This window comes from Chenopodium album, chromosome 8 (assembly GCF_948465745.1).
Source record: "Chenopodium album chromosome 8, dcCheAlbu1.1, whole genome shotgun sequence".
Lineage (NCBI taxonomy): Eukaryota > Viridiplantae > Streptophyta > Magnoliopsida > Caryophyllales > Amaranthaceae > Chenopodium > Chenopodium album.
This window is the reverse complement of record NC_137841.1, coordinates 74,290,666-74,309,914: the sequence shown is the minus strand read 5'-3', so window position 1 is coordinate 74,309,914 and position 19,249 is coordinate 74,290,666. Positions and strand designations below refer to the sequence as shown.

At 34.4% G+C, this 19,249-nt stretch overlaps 3 protein-coding genes across 3 annotated transcripts; 1 reads left to right on the top strand and 2 right to left on the bottom strand.

The window, feature by feature from the left end:
• Positions 1–824: 824 nt before the first annotated feature.
• Positions 825–2,857, bottom strand: LOC145556662 (ubiquitin-ribosomal protein eL40z fusion protein-like). The gene is made up of 5 exons (XM_081618313.1): positions 2,476–2,857; positions 2,144–2,230; positions 1,367–1,487; positions 1,205–1,271; positions 825–1,097 (listed from the first exon to the last, which is right to left on the bottom strand). The coding sequence occupies exons 1-5, from the start codon at positions 2,576–2,578 to the stop codon at positions 1,047–1,049; spliced, it is 429 nt and encodes a 142-aa protein (XP_081474439.1). The 5' UTR covers positions 2,579–2,857; the 3' UTR covers positions 825–1,046.
• Positions 2,858–3,087: 230 nt separating this feature from the next.
• Positions 3,088–13,315, bottom strand: LOC145556663 (leucine-rich repeat receptor protein kinase HPCA1-like). The gene is made up of 17 exons (XM_081618314.1): positions 13,178–13,315; positions 11,504–11,624; positions 11,320–11,391; positions 9,819–10,411; positions 9,662–9,736; positions 8,801–8,872; positions 8,642–8,713; positions 8,461–8,529; positions 8,239–8,313; positions 6,775–6,846; positions 6,521–6,652; positions 5,917–6,377; positions 5,678–5,818; positions 5,415–5,539; positions 4,511–4,730; positions 3,998–4,230; positions 3,088–3,859 (listed from the first exon to the last, which is right to left on the bottom strand). The coding sequence occupies exons 4-17, from the start codon at positions 9,968–9,970 to the stop codon at positions 3,413–3,415; spliced, it is 2,346 nt and encodes a 781-aa protein (XP_081474440.1). The 5' UTR covers positions 9,971–10,411; positions 11,320–11,391; positions 11,504–11,624; positions 13,178–13,315; the 3' UTR covers positions 3,088–3,412.
• A 2,198-nt stretch (positions 13,316–15,513) lies between these two features.
• On the top strand, positions 15,514–18,317 carry LOC145556661 (DNA sliding clamp PCNA-like). The gene is made up of 4 exons (XM_081618312.1): positions 15,514–15,907; positions 16,839–16,991; positions 17,095–17,192; positions 17,298–18,317. Exons 1-4 carry the CDS (start codon positions 15,589–15,591, stop codon positions 17,985–17,987), a joined length of 1,260 nt encoding a protein of 419 aa, XP_081474438.1. The 5' UTR covers positions 15,514–15,588; the 3' UTR covers positions 17,988–18,317.
• Positions 18,318–19,249: the final 932 nt, after the last annotated feature.

Here is a 19,249-nt window from a genome sequence, read left to right as displayed (position 1 = left end):
GTAGAGTATTTATACAAAACCTAAGAACATAAGATAGGAAACAATCTTCCTAAAAGATATACTTAAATAATATCTTAACATATAATAAACCTAAATATATTATTCTCCTAATAAGATCAATACGGAAAATATATCACACATATATTTTCCGATATTATCTCTAACAACTACCAAGAAAATTTTGGTTGTATAAAAAAGTGCCGAACCCATAATGACTTTTTAGCCAAAAAATTGGTTCGAGTATTGTTGAACCTCACGCTTGTATTTCAATTAAACACCTTTACTTGTAGCATTTTCATTACTTTTCTCAATTTTTTGAACATTTTCCTTTCATTAAACAAGAAGTTTAACCCCCTATCCCTTTTTTGTTTCCCTTATGTATTTGTGTGATCTAATTCAGACATATTGGTGAAATATTTTCAGATCTTTTTAAATCTCACCCGGTTATCAGCAATGTTAATTTGTTAATTCTAATTTTTTTTTTTTTTTAAGGATTTTTCATTGTTTCCTCTTTTGAAAAATGCAAAAAACTTGTAAAAACTGGTTTAGTAATAGATCTTTTTTTTTTTGTTGAGAAAATTCTCGTTTCCTATCAAAGCAATTAAAAGTTAAAATTCTAACATGCAATACACAAGGAGCTAGGTGAAAATAATTAAGCAAAATCAAATTCCAGTCATTGTTTTACCAACTGTACTCAAGAGAAACATTCAACTTGATGACTAAAACTTTATAGCAACTTCAAAAGCTAGGCAAAATCATATCATCCAATTTTAAAACTCTAGCAAAATCATATCATCCAATTTTAAAACATACTTGTCCAAATATATACCAGTACATAATTAAACCATAATAGTAGTAGTATTGATATAGCAACATGATATTATAATGTTTGATGCCACAAACTTCACCAAAACTAAAACAGTTTTCATAGTTCTACAGAAATTAGGTTTAAACCAGAGTATTAGTAGTAGTGTCCTCTAGTAAAACTTCATTACTATTATGCTAAAAACTCAACCAAAGTCGCAGCAACCATTGCCCTTCTTCATTCAAGTGACCCGATTGGCTCCCTTTGCTAAGAAAACCTTCTTAGCCCTCAGCTGTAACATAAATTTAATACACATACCATTAGAATTAATCGATTACATGAAAATAAAACAAATAATTCGCATAATAATTATGAACATTAGTGATACTATTTTTGTACCTCATTGGAGTGTCCACACTTCTTCTTGCGACAGTTTGTAGCCCTCAATGGCAGACGAGCATAGCACCTGAAAAATTATCATTCAACAAATTAAATGCAATTTGCTCATATTATAAAAGAGATTGAATTAATAAAATTATTGAGGATAGATTTGATGCATACTTGCGGCAAATCTTCTTGTCTTGATTATACTGACGAGCCAACACCACCATACTCGGGTTGAATTTGTGGAAGTTTCCGTAGCCTCCTCCCCTCAACCTCAGCAACAAGTGAAGTGTTGATTCTACATTTTTGTTTATTAAAAATCAACATCATTAATCATTATCAACCACCACAACAACAATACGATTATTTGTAACAGAGAAGTCAGAGATTTCACAGATAAGACAGAACAACAATTTTGATAGATTGAACAAATATTGTGTTAACAATCAGCACTGATAAATAGAGGTAGCAACTTATTTTTTTGTAAAATAGCCAACAACAATTTGCGATTAAATCCAGAAAACGGTGAAACTTAAGAGTTGCTTCAAAAATATCAACAGAAACTGGATTTCAAAACTACATAGGAAAACAGAGGATTTCAAGATTTTTTTTGAAGAAAAAGCCATTTACAAAATATAAAACAAACAAAACAGAGATATACTAAACAAATGCGACTATAAAAATTTATTATGAAAACAAGATAAAAAAATAAAACAGAGTAGAAATAAAGCATCAACTACAAATATGAAGAAGTTTGAAGTTTCAGGAATATGAGAAATGGCGACATGGCATTAAAACAGAGTAAGAAGAGCACAACAATAGTAGATGCAGAAATCATCCAAAAAATAACAAAATGACGCATAAATAAGTACATTATCATCATCAACGCCACAAAAAGTAAGGACGAACTGTATTCTGGAAAGAGAGAAAAACAGGGTAAAAGAGGAGGTAAACCTTTGAGAATGTTGTAATCAGCAATAGTACGGTCATCTTGAAGCTGTTTCCCACCGAAAATCAGGCGCTGCTGCTCTGGAATTATTCCTTCAAAAACAAACACAAAATATGCAAAGATTAAAACACATTATTGTGAAAACTGAAAATCGACGTAAAATCTTAAAAAACAGAGTGAAATCAGTAGGAGTAAAACTTCAAAAATAACAAATGAAAACTCATAATTTCAAGTAAAATACAAGTTGTAATCTCTAAAAACACTATGAAATCAGCCAAAAAAAAATAGAAAAAAAGAATTAAAATCAGTAATAGCTTCAAAAAAGAAGATGAGAAACCTTGTTTAAGGTGGATCTTGGACTTGAGAGTGGTAATGGAGTCGCTGGGTTCGACCTCAAGGGTGGTAGTATTACCAGTGAGTGTTTTCACAAATATCTGCATTTTTGAAGAAACTTTGTAGTGAAATTATGGAAACTGTGAGTTTTAGAGGGAGTGATAAATGGGTTGTACTGTATTTATAGTGAAGATCCCTAGGTTTTTGCCTTTCTGGATGAAAGGAGGGGTAATGACACGTTGACACCTGTCCAAAATTTTTGTTGATTGGCTGATGAAATAAAAATTAAAATGTGGAAAATAAAATGAGGTAAAACCTCTCCCCAAGTCATTTGTTTTTGTAATTTCCCCCCATTTTTTTTTTAATATTTCTATCAAGTTATTTTTTGGTTTTTTAAGGGTATTGTGGTCTTTACATTAACCATAATCTCATATACTTGTAGTAAAATTATTTTTTGAAAGCAATTTTCTAAAAATGAATTATGTGGTATTAAAATTCATGTATTTGGTGATGTTTCAGGGGTGGTAAAAATAGGTAAATGGACAAATGTGTTCGGAGACGAGTCGATTTGCATGCCATTTACATTGCTTGGGCTCGGCACGGCACGGCTTGGCTTTTGGCTAATGAGGCCATCATCACCCAGTGCTTACAGACCTTATCTGAGTTGATTTTGTCTAAAATATGTTCTTTCAAACTGAATGGGAAATCACCCTTCAAAAAAAAAAAAAAAAAAACTGAATGTTCTTTATTGTGTATGTATATGTATATATGTACAAGTAAAATAGTAGCACCTCATTTTATATACACAATAATAACCTATCAATATTAAAAAAAAAAAAAAAAAAAAATGTAGTCAGAGAAGTCTAGTACACTCCAATACAAAGATCAATCAGAGTGGAGCAGTCAACAGATAGAATTTGTGACAGAATTCTCTGACTCTCTCATTTTATAAAAGGGCTGCTCATCCTGCTGTCCATGGATCCATAGCTGTTATAAGGATAACCACTATCTCTCGTTACATCGAAGCTAGCAGAGGTGGTAGATGATTCAACATCGTAGTACATATTACTTGCTTCAATTATACTCTCGATCTCTTTCACCACTTCATTCATTGAAGGTCGTTCATCCCCTGTGTCTTGAAGACACTTCATAGCCAGATTCACAAATTCATCTGTGTCAATAAGAATGTCTGAACGAAGGGCAGGGTCCACAAGGTTGTAAACGTTCCCCGTTTCCTTCAATGAATCCCTTACTACTCTCACAATGTATGTGTGTTTCTCCAGTGGCAACTTTCCAGTGACCAGCTCCAGCATCACCACTCCAAAACTATAGACATCACTCTTCTCAGTTAATATTTGAGTCATATAGTATTCAGGATCCAAATAACCCTGCATGACATTATATCAAATGATCAAAACCACTGGTGAAACATATACACGATTGTAATTCACTCCTAACCCATCTTTCCTCTCTCGTCCATCTCATATTATATAACAAAGATAATTGCATAGGCATCAAGGACTAACCAATGTTCCTTTAACTTGGGTGGCCACCTGACCCTTATCATCACTGAAAGGTATTGACAGACCAAAATCTGCCACTTTTGCATTCAAGTGATCAGTCAGCAATATATTGTCTGATTTAATGTCCCTGTGTATGATGGGTGGGTCAGCAAGCTCATGCAAGTATGCCAGACCTCTAGCTGCACCAAGGGCAATATTTAGCCTCCGTGTCCAATCCAATCGAACTCCAGATTTCCCTGCAATTGGATCACATGATTTTAAAGCTTCACCCAGGATAATATAAAGGCACGCATCACTGTCTTATAATAGTACTCGGAAATCAGAATGACTGTTCATAACATTCGAAGGCTAACAATTTATAATCAAGTGATTGAGTACTAAATTGGTTGGGATAGAGGTTCATACTTCATATATGTAACAAAAATATACTTTTGTTGTTTAATTTAGGATTAGCATTATACATAGTCATACACAACTATTTGCAGTTTATCTTTCTTAGGTGAAGTGAAATTGTACCTGACAGAGCTGCCCTCAGGCTCCCATTCGGAACATATTCATAAATCAGCATCTGTTCACCCTTATCATAACAGAAGCCAGCTAGATTGACAACATTCTTGTGGTGAACCCTTGATAAGAGTTCAATCTCGGTTTTGAACTCCAACGCCCCCTGCATTGATCCCTTCTGAGCTCTTTTGATCGCTACTACTTCTCCAGTGATGAGTTTCCCCTTGTAAACCTGCCCAAAGTCAAATATCAATTATTCTATCTAGAAAGTTTCAAATTGATACATATCAACAAAATAAAGGAAAAATGCTTGATCAAGAAAATGTAGAAACCTCTTCCCAAAAGAACAAAAATTATCGAATCATTTGAGATTCTACTGGCGTTATGCTAATAAGTAGTACTAGAGTACTTGCAGGTGGCAAGATGTTCAAGGTTCTATTTCCTATGCTTCGGGTTGTATCCTTAATCCATAGAGGAATAGAAGTTCTCAGATTGCCAGAGTATTAATTGATGCGGTCTAACCAATTTATACGTCCATTATAAAGTATCCCATTTAATTTTTTTAAATATGTTGCAAGACTTCATTAGTTCAGATCTTATGCCTAAGATTTCACAATTACAATGCAAAAGGAGATACAACAAGATATGAACTCTTGAAGCCGTGTGAAAAGACTATATTCTTCCTTTTGAGATAGTATTATAGGTTCGATAATTGTTACAAGAAATCTATGAATTCCTAATAGATGGACATTCTCAATGCTGTGAAGAAAAAACCTAATGCACCAGTATAACACAAAGACATAGTCATTTTCATCACGAGCTATGCCAGTCCATATGAGGATTTTCTGAAATAGATGAAGGTGATAATTCTCAAGACAGCCAAAAATTAAAAGAAATGGGAGATGGCAAAACTCACCTTCCCGTAACCCCCAACTCCAATCTCACTTTCAGAAGAAAAATCACTGGTGCATTGTCTAACATCTTCAAATGAGAACCATCTGGCTCCCTTCACTTGAGGAATGTTACCTTTCTTCCAGGATACTGTGTTTACATAAAGAAGCAAGATTTATTAATTCAAACATATGAATGCAAAAAAAAAAAAAAAAAAAAAAAAAAAAAAAAAAAAAAAAAAAGACACAGGGATTAACTTGACAGCTTAACATTGATGGCTAATCTTACAGAAAGGATTGTTTAATTTAGCAGCTCTCTGGGCTATTTTCATTTGGCGATAGGCATAAACTCCAGCAGCAATTGTTAGCACCAAAAGCACAAAGCCACCAACTGTTACTCCTATAATAAGAGCAGTGTTCTTGGTTCGTCCTGCAGAATTTTTGTTTGAGCAAAGAAACTAAAATTCTAAAAGAATATCCTACAAAAAAAAAAAAAAAAAAAAAAAAAAAAAAAAAAAAAAAAATTACCTGGAAAGGTATAACCCTTATCAATATAGTAATATGGTCCATATGGCGAATCAAAAACATGATTATTAAGGACATTCCCAACTAAAGAAATTCCTGTTCGATTGAAGTAATTTTCACCAGGAGGAAAGAATGATATATTCAATACAAGGTACCCATTTGTATCTATCATTGAGCTCACTAAACACACTCTATCTATTGAAACTTGGGGTGAAAGAAGAGGTTGCAAAGTGTCGTTTAGAAAGTCATAGTAGCGCATGTTTGCCAGATCAGAAAAGTTAAATGATCTGAATACCAGGTTACCAAGGTAAGGACGTTTGCAATCAGATGGAAGTATTGGGTCTGAAAAACAAGTTGGAGGGGCACATTTAAGTAGTGGTATAAAGTTTAAATATTTTGAAGGCTGAACTGTAGTGCAGTTTCCTTCAGCTTCTGGCCTCAGACAAAAAGGATTTTCATCAAGCCTGGAGAAATTGTACAATGTTCAATTAAATCTTAAGACAAAAAAGATAGTACTCTGTAATGTTTATCATGTAACAAAATTATCAGAATTCTAAGGTAAAAGGGAATCATATAAGGATGGAAGGAGTAGAGATAAAACACTTACAGAATGCTCTTGTTGTTTATTCCAGAACTAAAGCCATCAATGGAATTATTCCGCAAATCCAAAAGGCGGAGATTCATGCTGACATTAGCTGGAATTTCTACAGTGCCATTTAGCTGGTTGTTATTTAGCACCCTATGGTCCAATATGAAAGTTCATAAGCCAGATTAATTTAAGAGGACAATAAAACAAAGTAATTTTAGAAAAAGAGAAAATCCAAAAGAAGAAAGAAAAGGAAAGGAAAAGGGAAATCGTACACAGTCTGTATTTGAGGTAAGCTGAACAGTGTTGTCGATATATTCCCTTCAAGACTAGTGTTTGCCATCACTCTGCAAATTCATAGCCGATAGATTAGTAATGCAGGGAAAACTGACAATTTGCCTACGAAAATGTAGATGTGTTGCCAATTATTGTACTGATCTTGCATCCATGGTCACAACATCCTTGAAGATACCATCAGTGATGCAGGAAGAAACAAGGGTCCACCAATCAATACTCAAAATCAAAGTGAATTCTTTATATTGCAAAATCTAGAAAAGAAATGTGATTGAGTCTCCTGAGTACTATTAAACTGCCATTGCTTTGTATCTAAAGACCTTAGAATCCTCAAATCTGATTGTAACTCTCATGGCCTTAAAATGAAATATGTATCCCATTCAAAATGATTGATTACAAAGGAGCCAAAAGACAAGAAGATTATTCAGTCTTTTGAAGAAAAATACAGCTTTTTCTTTGCTGCTTCAAGGCCTTCATATTGCTGAAAAGTTCTCATTTTTAATGAATAAGAAACACCATGATATATAAGAAACACCTTCTCTAATAGGAACACGCATATTCCCGTCACCATAAATCAGAATTTTTCTCAGCTTTTAGCAATGACGATTCTAGCATCATTCATCTCCATAAATCAGAATTTTACCCATACCATACCTAGTGCATCTGATACTGCTCGTGCTCAAGATTGGTGCAGGTTCAATTCTACACAACTTTACGAGCTCCAATGCTAAGGGTGTGTTTGCAACTAGGCTCTCGGTGGCAAGGTATGTATATATTGGTCAGTTCATTCACAAGAATTGAGAAACTAAGGATAGCTCATTAACATGATCGATTTAGACAGCAGTAATTCAAAGCTAAAAAGTTTTCTCTCCAGTAATATAATTTAATTGGGCAAAGATATACGATCATGATGCACCCAAATACCCAATCATATGGTCATTCCTTATGTATCTTTAACAGCAAAATGATCCCAATATATCTACTAAAGTTTTGCCTTCTAATGGTAGGGAAGAGGGGGGAGGGGGATGACTATATGGTATAATCACTTTTGGTTGATGTTGCCGACCCCACTTATGGGATTAAGGCTTTGATTGATTGATTAAATGGTACGGAAGAGAGGGTCAGATGAAACTTAGAAGTTAATACTACCCAATTAAGATACAAGTATGAGTTTTGTGTTTTCAGCATTTATAAAACATACTTACACCCATTATTTCTACCTGTGTAAACATGTCTTGCTAATTAATGTGTTTTACCATTGTTTCCACTTGGTTAACTTATAATTATACTACCTTTGTTTCTTATTATGTGCAACAAAGAGACATAAAATATTATTTTGTTGCACATAATAAGAAAAGGAGGTAGTATTACACAATTACAATTAATTCCAGATCATTCCTAGAAATCAAAGTACAGAAAAAAAGAAAAAGGTAGAAAAAACTCACAATGTAGTTAAATTTGGTAACTCCTCAACCCACTGAGGAACAGACATTGCATCGAAATTATTATTACTCAAGTCTCTGCAAATCATAGGGGGCAATCAACTAAAATTCACAAATTCTAGCAGATAGCTTCAGAAAATATAAATTGTAATAAGCTCTATTTTGATGATGATTCTAAGAACAATATGTCAAGCTACCAAAAGTTCAGATATTGCTACTACTCACACAAATGTAAGGAGAGTCATTCTTGTTAGGTCAGGGATTGACCCACTCAAATTGTTGTTTGCCAGGTAGCTGTAATACAGTACCAACAACCAAAGAAAAAAAAGGACATAATCAATATGCATTTGAACTCATAAATCATGACGTAAAGAGAGTAACAAAAAAAAAATCTCGAACTACTTACAGCTCACTCACGTTAGTGAGCATGCTCAAATTTTGGGGTACAGAACCACTCAAGGAGTTCCTGTCCAAACGACTGCAAACCAGAGAAAAGTTAGTTACCCTGAACTGGTGTTAATTCTTTCCAGTAAACTACACTAAAAAAGATCTAATATGTACTCACATTACAGTTAAATTCTGTACAAGCCCCAATGTTTCTGGAATACTTCCATTGAGCTGGTTTTCATTCAAAATGCTGTTCAAGTCATTAAGATAGTCAATAAATTTGAAGTGTGAGAGCAAGAAGTTGAAAAGGTTTTCTGCATAAATCTATGATTAAGCAAATTATTGACTTTATTAAGGCTACCAGATCAATAAGGAATAAATGCCAGCTTCTCTGTACTATTGTAATTTCATAAGGACATCTATTCATTAACTCATTACTAATAGGTAAATCATGTGGAATTGCTATTTGGAAATACTATTCCACATTCTTTACAAGATTAGCCTTGTCTGCATAGACTGAAATCAGGGACTTGAATCACTTGTGTAACAGATTGGAATTTGAGATAAAAGAACTGAGAGCAGAAAAGGGCAATAATAAGATTGATCACAAAAATCTGATGTAATCTTCAAGCATTCAAAAGGCGTGATACACACCCAAAATACATACTAATTTGCTCCACGATTCATTTTGATCTACTCTCCTCTTTAGAAATATAAGTCTGACTTCCTTTCCCTCTCTCACCTCTAAGTCTCTAACTAATCCTCAGCTTCCTCCACAAGCCATTCCCCACAGTACTCTTTGCTTTAGCTGTGTCATGCCAACTTTCACATTCCATTTTGGAGTGCCCCATAGTGCTCTCTTCAGTTTTTCAGTATTACTTTTGCTCTCAATATTGTTATATAAATCCTTTGCAGTATACAACAAAGTGCTTCTAAACAAGTTATTATACAAGAAAAATCTACTTGTGGAAGAGGTCCCTGAATGCACATATTGCATTTAGTGATATAGTGAAATTCAGATATCAATTTCAGAACTTACACATGTATCAGGGACATTCCTGAGCTGAAAAGTTCACTTGGAATTTCACCTGATAACTTATTTCGTCCAAGATGACTGCACAGAGAACATATAGTTATTGCTATACGGAAAGAGAGAAAATTGGTAAGAAGTAGACTCTGCTGCAAAGAAAGCATACAAGTGCTTGGCCTTAAGCAGCTTATCGAGGCCACTTGTAGTCATGTTGGAAACTGGTAATGTTCCACCAAGCTGGTTTTCACTAAGATCAAGCCAGACGAGATTTGTGAGGTTACCAATGGAACGTGGTATGTTTCCACTGAAGTGATTCATATTCAGAAATCTGTGAAGGTTTCACATAACAAGGGTTAGATAGGAGATAAAGTAGGGTTGATCATAGTAAGCTAGTCAATCATTTTTACAATGGGATGTATAGGAAGATTGGAAAAAACAAAATCAGAAAGGAGGAGGGGGGAATATGGAGACACTTACAAATGAGTCAGTTTCTGAAGAGTTACTATAGACTCTGGAATCGAGCCAGAAAAATTACAGCCCACAAGTACACTGCAATAAAAGAAGGCAATGAGATAAATCATAGTTTTTTTCTAATTTCTGGAAAAAAAAATAAATAAAAATAAATAAATAAATAAAAAATCAGACATTATACTTTACAAGTATGAAGAAAAAAAGTATCCTTACAGGTGTACTAAATTTTGCAGATTCCCAATATTTGACGGAAGAGGGCCTGTCAGACCTCTGTTGTTTGATAGATCCCTATATAAGAACGATTTATCATTTAGTAAAGAGATCAGTTTCAGGAAGTTGAAACTCTTGAAGGGTGATGAAGAATAAGACCAGAAAGAAAGGGCTGCTAATGTAACATGATAGAGTTCATAGCCAAATATGTGGAAGGGAATTTAAAACTCTGATGCACACCGCACATGGGGACTGAGAGGCAAAAGTGAGAAAATAGCCATGCATGCATTCCCGAGGCCAATTTCTAAATAATATTGCCTCATCTAGATAGACAGTGAGAATCAATTACATTATACTAAAGGCGAATCTGGTATGACACTTGTCAGGTTTTGATTAAAAAATTCCCGCCACTTTTACTTTCCTTTTTTTAACAAATATTTATGAACATTATTTTATTATATCCTATAATATTTAACTTTCAATTTGACAACTATATATAAAGTATATTCTACATGCATTCAATGAAAATATTTTGACATATAATATTTCATAATAGGTATTTTATGGAAAAGAAAATCAAGTATTTGTTTCAATTAAAAATATTGATTTTTATTTTTAATTAATTATTGTTAAATTAACATTATAATTTATAAATATGCTAAGTAAAAACCGTGCATTGCACGGGACTTAAACTAGTACATAAATAAAATCAGAATAACCCACAAGCTACTGGTCTTCAGTTGCATATACAACAATGATCTTTGATAATTATCCTTTAACTTGTTCTAAAATAGCTAACAGAGAATACCTAAAACCCATTTTTCCAATCAAAATTACCAACATCTCACAATTTGTTACGAAACTGCCTTAAGTAATCTTTCAAAGAAAATCACTACTTATATTATGTCAACCATTACTCAAAATTTAGCTGCAAGACAAAATAATAAATCTAGTTATTTTAGCAACATAAGATTCATACAACTTACAAAGTCCGTAGTTCAGATAATGACAAGATATCTTCAGGAAAAGGACCTGCTAAATTTATGCCTGATAGTTTACTGCAATGTCAAACAAATTGGGTTAGTACTTAGTAGGTAAATGGGCCATATTTATCAAGCAACATACTTATAACAACTGATTCACAGTTTATAATTCAAGAGCAATACTCACATGCTAATCACACGTGAATCATTACAGTAAATGCCCTCCCATTTCCGACCACATGGATCCCCTTTGCCCCAGTTGGGTGGTGTGTTTTGCCACTGGTTCTTGACAGATCTTAAAGCATCCACTGCATAAGATATCGAATAAGTATCTATATAGATACAATAAGAAAGATGATAGCATAAACCATGTAAAAGAAACTTTGAAAAAAATTGCTCAGAAGATATCTCATGCAATGCAACAATCAAAAGAATCTCTTCATATACCAATTCAATGTAAGCTGAGACGGTCCAGTATGAAATACAAGTGTCACAGAGTAACTTCAGGTTCTAATTAAAGAAACAACAAACATAGGAAAGCCATTTAAGGGAATGGATGTGTATCTAGCTGGTGATTGGTAAGGGTAAAGTAAGAGCCTCTTAAGCATAGTAAAGTGTAGAGTTAAGCTGATCTTTAGGAACTCTGTCGTAGATTTATTACTTCGTATTCTATTAGCTAGAATTTGTAATCTTAAGAACTGCAAAAAATTTCAACTCAATTCTGCAAACTTTTCCAAATAATCTAGCAATAAATTGTCTAGGATTTCTGCTATATGACAGTTTCAATAAGAGGATCCAAAGCTACTACACAATTCGGTTCATATTCAGCATATTAGTAGCACTGACCAAGAAAGAAAGTTGAAAGGCCTCGTAACCCAACCAAGACCATCTATATTAGGCTGTGGGAGTAAATAGTTCCAGCAAACATGATCATATTAAAACACAGCTCCTGAAAGCAAAGGCAATCCAGACAACTATAGATGCATTAACCGAGCATGAAACTACACAAGGTGAAGCATGCTTTGAAGTACACCATCCTTCCAAGTTCCAACTAACCCACTTAGCAACCTTAATAATGAGCAACTCGAACCCCTAACTCTTCAAGCATGAAAATTATCAAAAAAGCCGAAAAGCCAGGAACAAAATCACAACAATTGCAACTTATCATAATGGAGAGACACCACTCATTAGTTCTCAATGACATGTTAAGAGCAAGCAAAAGGTGCATAATCACAGGTTTGCAATCAAAACTTACAGTCACCAGAATCTGTTTTTGCTATTACAACACAACAACATGAGCATAAAAGCAGAAAATACACCAAAATGCCTGAATTCATAACTCCAGGTTGCCTATTTGTCTCCACTTTCTCCTCTCAACAATCAACATACACAACAAATTTCTCTTGCCAATTAGTAATTTAAAAGGCGCTCGAAATAATCAGTAAAAAAGAAGAAGGCAAAAGCTAATGATGATTCTTTCTTTATTTATTAGTAATTAGTAATGTACTTATTAATTATTATCCAATGCCAACCACCCTAAAGAAATTACAGAAAGGAACCTCATAAAAGAAAAGAACTGACTTTGTCAAAGTCAAAACTCAAAACCCATATCCAGAATTGTTCAAAACCAAATGGGTTTTACTCAGATTATAAAAAACTATGAAGGTGATGTAATACTCCGTATTTGATAAATCAATAGACATGGTCAAATTATTTCAAATATTCTAATTATTTTAAATTAATTTATGGTAATGACGACGGGACAATTTGACAACTATCAACTCAAGGTTAACATTAATATGAAAACATGGAAAGTGGGTAAATCGTGGGTGAAGCGTGGGTTGAAATTGTAGAAACATACCTGAAAATCTGAAGCACGAGAAAAGGGAAGAAGATGAAGAAAGACATTATGTCAGCTGCCTTGAGCCCCTTGACTCTTTCTCCTAAAGAAGAAAAATCTTTTTGTACAATTATAGAATTAAGGCTTGAAGCCGTTAAGGCACGTAGATGAGGGAGGAAGACCCAATTTATGAAGCCCCATCTATACCATATTAGTGATATTACCATGGATCAGAGGCATGATGGACCACTACCAGGTAGGGACTCTCATGCCCAATACCTGGGGGTATATTTGTCATTCAACATATATTGGATAGTAACTTCATTAATAGTTACCACATGAGTTGACAGTAATAAAAAGTAGTTTCTCTCTCATACTTTTGGAAAAGATAACACCACTGTTGTCAATCTGTCATTGCCGCTTTCCTCCATTAACACCACCACCAAAACCAAAGAAAACACCATTATCATCATCTTCTTCTTCATCAATTACATGATGGTTTAGATTATTGCACCGCCTTACCACCACCACTATCGAATGTCCAATAACAGTATACAAATCAATAGTAGTAGTATGCAATCAACAATAACAGTTTATTAATTAACAATAACAGTACAAACTTAACCTAAACCAAGTTATAAAACGATAACATTTAAATCAAATCCATGAAATTTCCAAAAAAACAGAAAGCATATAAACCCAGATTCACAGATAAATAAAATAACTTTTTAATTATACTAATCAGCCAATAACAATATACTAATAAAAATAACAGTATACTAATAAAAAATAACAATATAACAATTAACAATACCTGTGTAAAATCAATAATAGTTATGACTGCCAAATAATTTTCGTCATCGACTTCAACCCCAAACATCCAAAGCTTAGATGAATAATCATCTTACCTGATTTGTATATTATCTACAAAAGCTTGCAAATTCCATGGAAATAGATCAGAGCTTTGCGCTTAATTTCGTTCCACAAGGGAGCTCAACTTTCCCTCGAGATTTTCGATCAATAGCCACCATATTTGGAATCTCCTCCAGATCTCGGGTGAATAGCCACTAGCTATGATGCCATTTTTGAGAACTCCGTCTAATCCTCTAGTGTTTTTTCATGGAGAAATGGTTTACCCAACTATTTACCCCGATTAAGGTGGATTTCCAAATTTAGGTGGAAGTTCTAGCCAAATTCCCCTCTCTGAGCTACCTTCAGCTACACCACCGGCGCCGATCGACTGTTTTTTCACGGGAAGAGCAGCAACTAAATGGGGGAAAGTAACTTCTCTCTCCTCCTTTTTTTTTTACCCAACCCTTTTTCATTTTACCCCCCAATTTTATTTTATCTTTTTTTTTTTTAATTTGCAAATATTATTTTTTTATTAGGGTATTGGACAGGGGGGCCTATACCTGGTAAGGGGCAATAGTTTCTCTTGTTAAATTAACAATTTTATCAATAGTCTTTATGACGTTTTGTAATGAAATAAAAAATACAGTAAATAAATTTACCAAGGTGTAATGAAAAATGTTGATTTAATTACAAAATTGTCACAAAATTTTTTAACTATGTGGTCAACTTGCATTTTCTATATAAAATGTTAATCCGTATTATATCAATTAGTATGTCACTATGTAATTGTACGGAGTACACGATCATAAGAAAAAATAATTTTCAAATTAAAGATGACATAAGAGTTGTTTAATCACCACTCACCATCTTAAATGATAAAATAATAAATTGGTAGAAATGTTATACAAGAAGTTGCCAAATCAACAAGTACTTCGTATGTATGTTGGTTAATGGTTTAGTTTTACACTTTTACGGGTTGGTGTACGAAACTTACAATCAAACCTCATTAATAGGGTTCCAGAACATTGATGGAAAATGAAAAAATGTTAGCAATTAACAATTTGTGTATAAATCAACAACTTTTTTATATAATCTAAGCGCATAGTTATTAATTTTTTTTACTAAGATGCCATACAAATTGCTAAGTCGGACTTCCTCAAATCTCAAATGTGAATTATGTCACTACTTTTTTTTTACGGGAGAATAATGCCACTACCAAAACTTGTAAATATACATTAAAAAAAAATTTTAAAAAAAAAAAAAAAATTAAAACCTTATTGCCGAATTTTAGTTTTGGAATTCCCAATATCATCCATCAAACGAACACCATAATTACCGTGAGAAACCCAAAGACGAGAAAAACCAAAACTTACCTAATACGACGCCGTTGATACTGTAACCAATATTTTGGCGGGAACTGGTTCCCGCCAAATCCACTCCACTACCCACGTAAATATATAGCACGCTACTTTTCCAAGGTTCCCCATTTTCCCCTGCTCCCACACTCTCCTCTCTTTCTCTCTCTTCAACCTTCAAGATTTCAAGAAAATCCCCAATTCCTCAACAAAAACCCTAGAAAAATGTTTGAATTAAGGCTAGTACAGGGCAGTTTGCTGAAGAGGGTAATTGACGCCATTAAAGATCTTGTCAATGACGCCAATTTCGACTGCTCTTCCACCGGATTCTCTCTCCAAGCCATGGATTCTAGCCATGTCGCTCTTGTTGCTCTCCTTCTTCGGTCCGAGGGGTTCGAGCATTTCCGGTGTGACCGAACCTTTTCCATGGGTATGAGCATTGCTAATATGGCTAAGATGCTCAGGTGTGCTTCCAATGATGATATCATTACCATTAAGGCTGATGATGGCACTGATACCGTCACCTTCATGTTTGAGAGCCCTTGTAAGTGTTACTACTTTTTATTAATTCAGCTTCTTTTTGTTACGATTTTGGGTCTTAATTTGTTTTTCTGGCTCAATTGGGTTTTAATTGGATTAGGGTTTTGGGAAATGATATATTGATTTAGGGTTCTTGGATTACATTTTGACGATTGATATCAAGAAAATGACTTAGCTTGCAATGGTATTTTTTTAGTTAATAATGGCAGATTGTACTGTATTAGGGTTTTGTTGCCTCTAGCGTTCATTTCTGGATATAGTCTGTTTACCCTTTTACAGATTAAACGATAATGCATAGGTGATAGAGTGTGATAATATTGCTGGTTTTTATAAGATTTCATCTTATAAATGTGGGAAGAATCTTGGATTTCAAGTGAAAGGAGTACTTCTTGAATGATTATGGTTTTTGGGGTTAATCTCTTGTTATTCCAAACCATTGCTACACTTGTTGATTGTCTTAAGTTATCGGTTTTTAGGGCTGACACTTGTTCGGTCAATTCATTGAATGTCGTAATTTCCAGTCATTATGTTTGAATTAGTTCCTGGAGTGTGTAATTTTTGTCCGAATTTTATTGCTTTGGTTTGATTCACAACAATGTTGGATCTCTTTATCAGTTGTTTAGCATGTGTTTTTAGTAGAATGTATTTTGATTTTCTTTCTTATTGTCTTGTGACAAATTGCACTATGAATTGCAATGATCATATGCTAGCAATGTGATGAATGTAACTTTCAGTGTCAGACTGTAAGTGTCTTATTGCTAACAATTTAACAAAGTATCTCCACTTGTGAATTTTTAATAGATGCATCACACATTCACACATCTATGTTATATTGCTATGTCTTGCTGTGACTACACTAAACAATAAGTGTTTCTCTTCCTCGCACTGTTATCCAAAAAGTATTGACTTCAGTGATCATACACTTTGATGTGCAGCACAAGATAAGATATCAGATATCGAAATGAAGCTGATGGACATTGACAGCGATCACCTGGGGATCCCAGATGCTGAATATGATGCAATTGTTCGAATGCCATCATCAGAGTTTTCTAGTATTTGTTCAAGTCTTTCCTCGATTGGTGACACTGGTAAGATGGACTAATTGCATTTGTATATTACTAGTGTTGCTTTCTCCTACTGCCCTTCTCAACAGAGAAAGGTTAGCTAACTTGTACCCACTTGTGGTTGTAGTTACTATCACTGTGTCAAAGCAAGGTGTAACTTTCTCTACCAAAGGTGACATTGGATCTGGGAACATTACCTGCAGACAGAATTCCTCAACAGAGAAGGTTGGTCTTCATTTTGCAACAATTATTGTGAATTAGGCATTATCTAGGTCAGTGAGGAAAGTTTATCGCTTATGCGATCTCATTATTTGGTTGTTGTTTTGGCAGCCAGAGGAAGCCACCATCATTGAGATGAAGGAACCAGTTTGTTTGACATTTGCTCTCAAGTATATCACTACCTTCACTAAAGCAACCTCGCTGTCCAGCCAAGTGACCATTAGCTTATCCTCAGATATGCCAGTGGTGGTGGAATACAAGATCGCTGAAATGGGCCATGTCAGGTACTACCTGGCTCCTAAGATTGAAGAAGAAGGGTTGGAGACCAACCCTCAGCCTGAAACCAGGCCTAGAACACAGCCTCCTGCAGAAAACCACACTAAAACCGAGGCTCAAGAAGCTGTGCCTCTGACTATAACGGGCACCAAGCAAGAAAATGGAGCTGATGATGAAATTGCAGAAGATTCCCAGGTTAAGATGGAAACTGAAGGTGGAGTTAAACCCGAGGCTCAAGAAGCTGTGCCTCTGACTATAACGGGCACCAGGCAAGAAAACGGAGAAGATGATGAAATTGTAGAAGATTATGAAACTGTAGAAGATTATGAAACTGTAGAAGATTCCCAGGTAAAGATGGAAACTGAAAGAAGAGCTGAAGAACCTAAAGGGGAGAAAAAGCCAGTGAAGTCAGAATTAGTTACGGATCAAGACTTCAAGATGGAAACTGATTCTGAGGCTGAGATAAAGCCTACGACAGAAGCAACCCAACCAAAGGCGGAAGTTGAAGTTATGGAAGTGGAGTGATCTCTTTGAGCTGAATCACCTACCTATATCTTTGATCTCTTGAAACATGTTCATAGTAGACTTAGTAGGGATTTTCGGCAGCATTCTATCCGGCTGGGTAGGTTCTTAGGACCGTTTTGGCATTTGATTTGCTTCGATAATTCTTGGTCCTGAAACCATTTTGATGTAAATCGGTAATTGGTTGGTTAGAAGTAGAAATTTAGGGCTTTCTTCCAAGAATTCCCTTCACTTTTGTAGTTGCTGTATGCTACCAGAAAAACAAGGAATTGGTGCAGCAGGTTTCTATATTGAATGGTCTTTTTACTAGTAATATTTTTATTTGTTTTCGTATATCTGAATTCTACCTATAATCAAAAATATTATAGAATACATTTTTGCATACCTTGGAACGGGTTGTCCTGAAAGATATGAATTAAACAAAGACATAAATTAAACAAACCATAATTTATTAGTACATGTAAGTTAAGAAGAGCAAGAGAAATTAAGACATTAGAAAAATAAGAATCATAGAAAACATTTTGGCAATTTTTATAAAAAAGTCAAAAAAAATTCAAATTTGAAGGCTAATAATATCCACGTTTTTTGAAAAATTTTGGAAAATTCGAGGCCCAATTTCAAAAAGTCTTGAAATTTTAAAGAATACATTTAGGGGTCATATAATATCGTTTGGAACCATATATGATCATTATTTGTTGTCATAATGTTCGTGGTAGGCAGGAGACAGTGAAACAAGTGCAAGTTGTAAACTGGTAAATCGGCTGTTAAATTGGATGGTTGCACTCAACCAGGTGGACTTCTAGAGGGTGTTAGGAACCATTGAAAACATTGCGACAATTTTTATTTTCAGGGGAAAAAAAGTTAAAAAAAAAATTCCAAAACTGAAGTCTAATATCCACGCATTTTGAGAAAATTTTGAAAGTTTCAGGGTCCGGTGTCGAAAAGTCTTGAAATTCTAGGAGATATATCTCGGGGTCATATAATGTTGTTTAGAATCATATATGATCATTATATGTTGTCATAAATGTTCGTGTTAGTCTTGAGTTAATGAAATCAGTGCATGTTGTAAACCGGTAATTTGGTCGTTTAAAGGCAAATTGGATGGTTCCACCCACCCAATTGGACTCTCGGAGGGTATTAGGGACAATGGAAAACAATTCGGCAATTTTTATTTTCGAGCGAAAAAAAGTAAAAAAAATTCCAAAATTGAAGGCTAATATCCACGCTTTTTGAAAAAATTTGGAGGTTTCAGGACCCGACGTAGA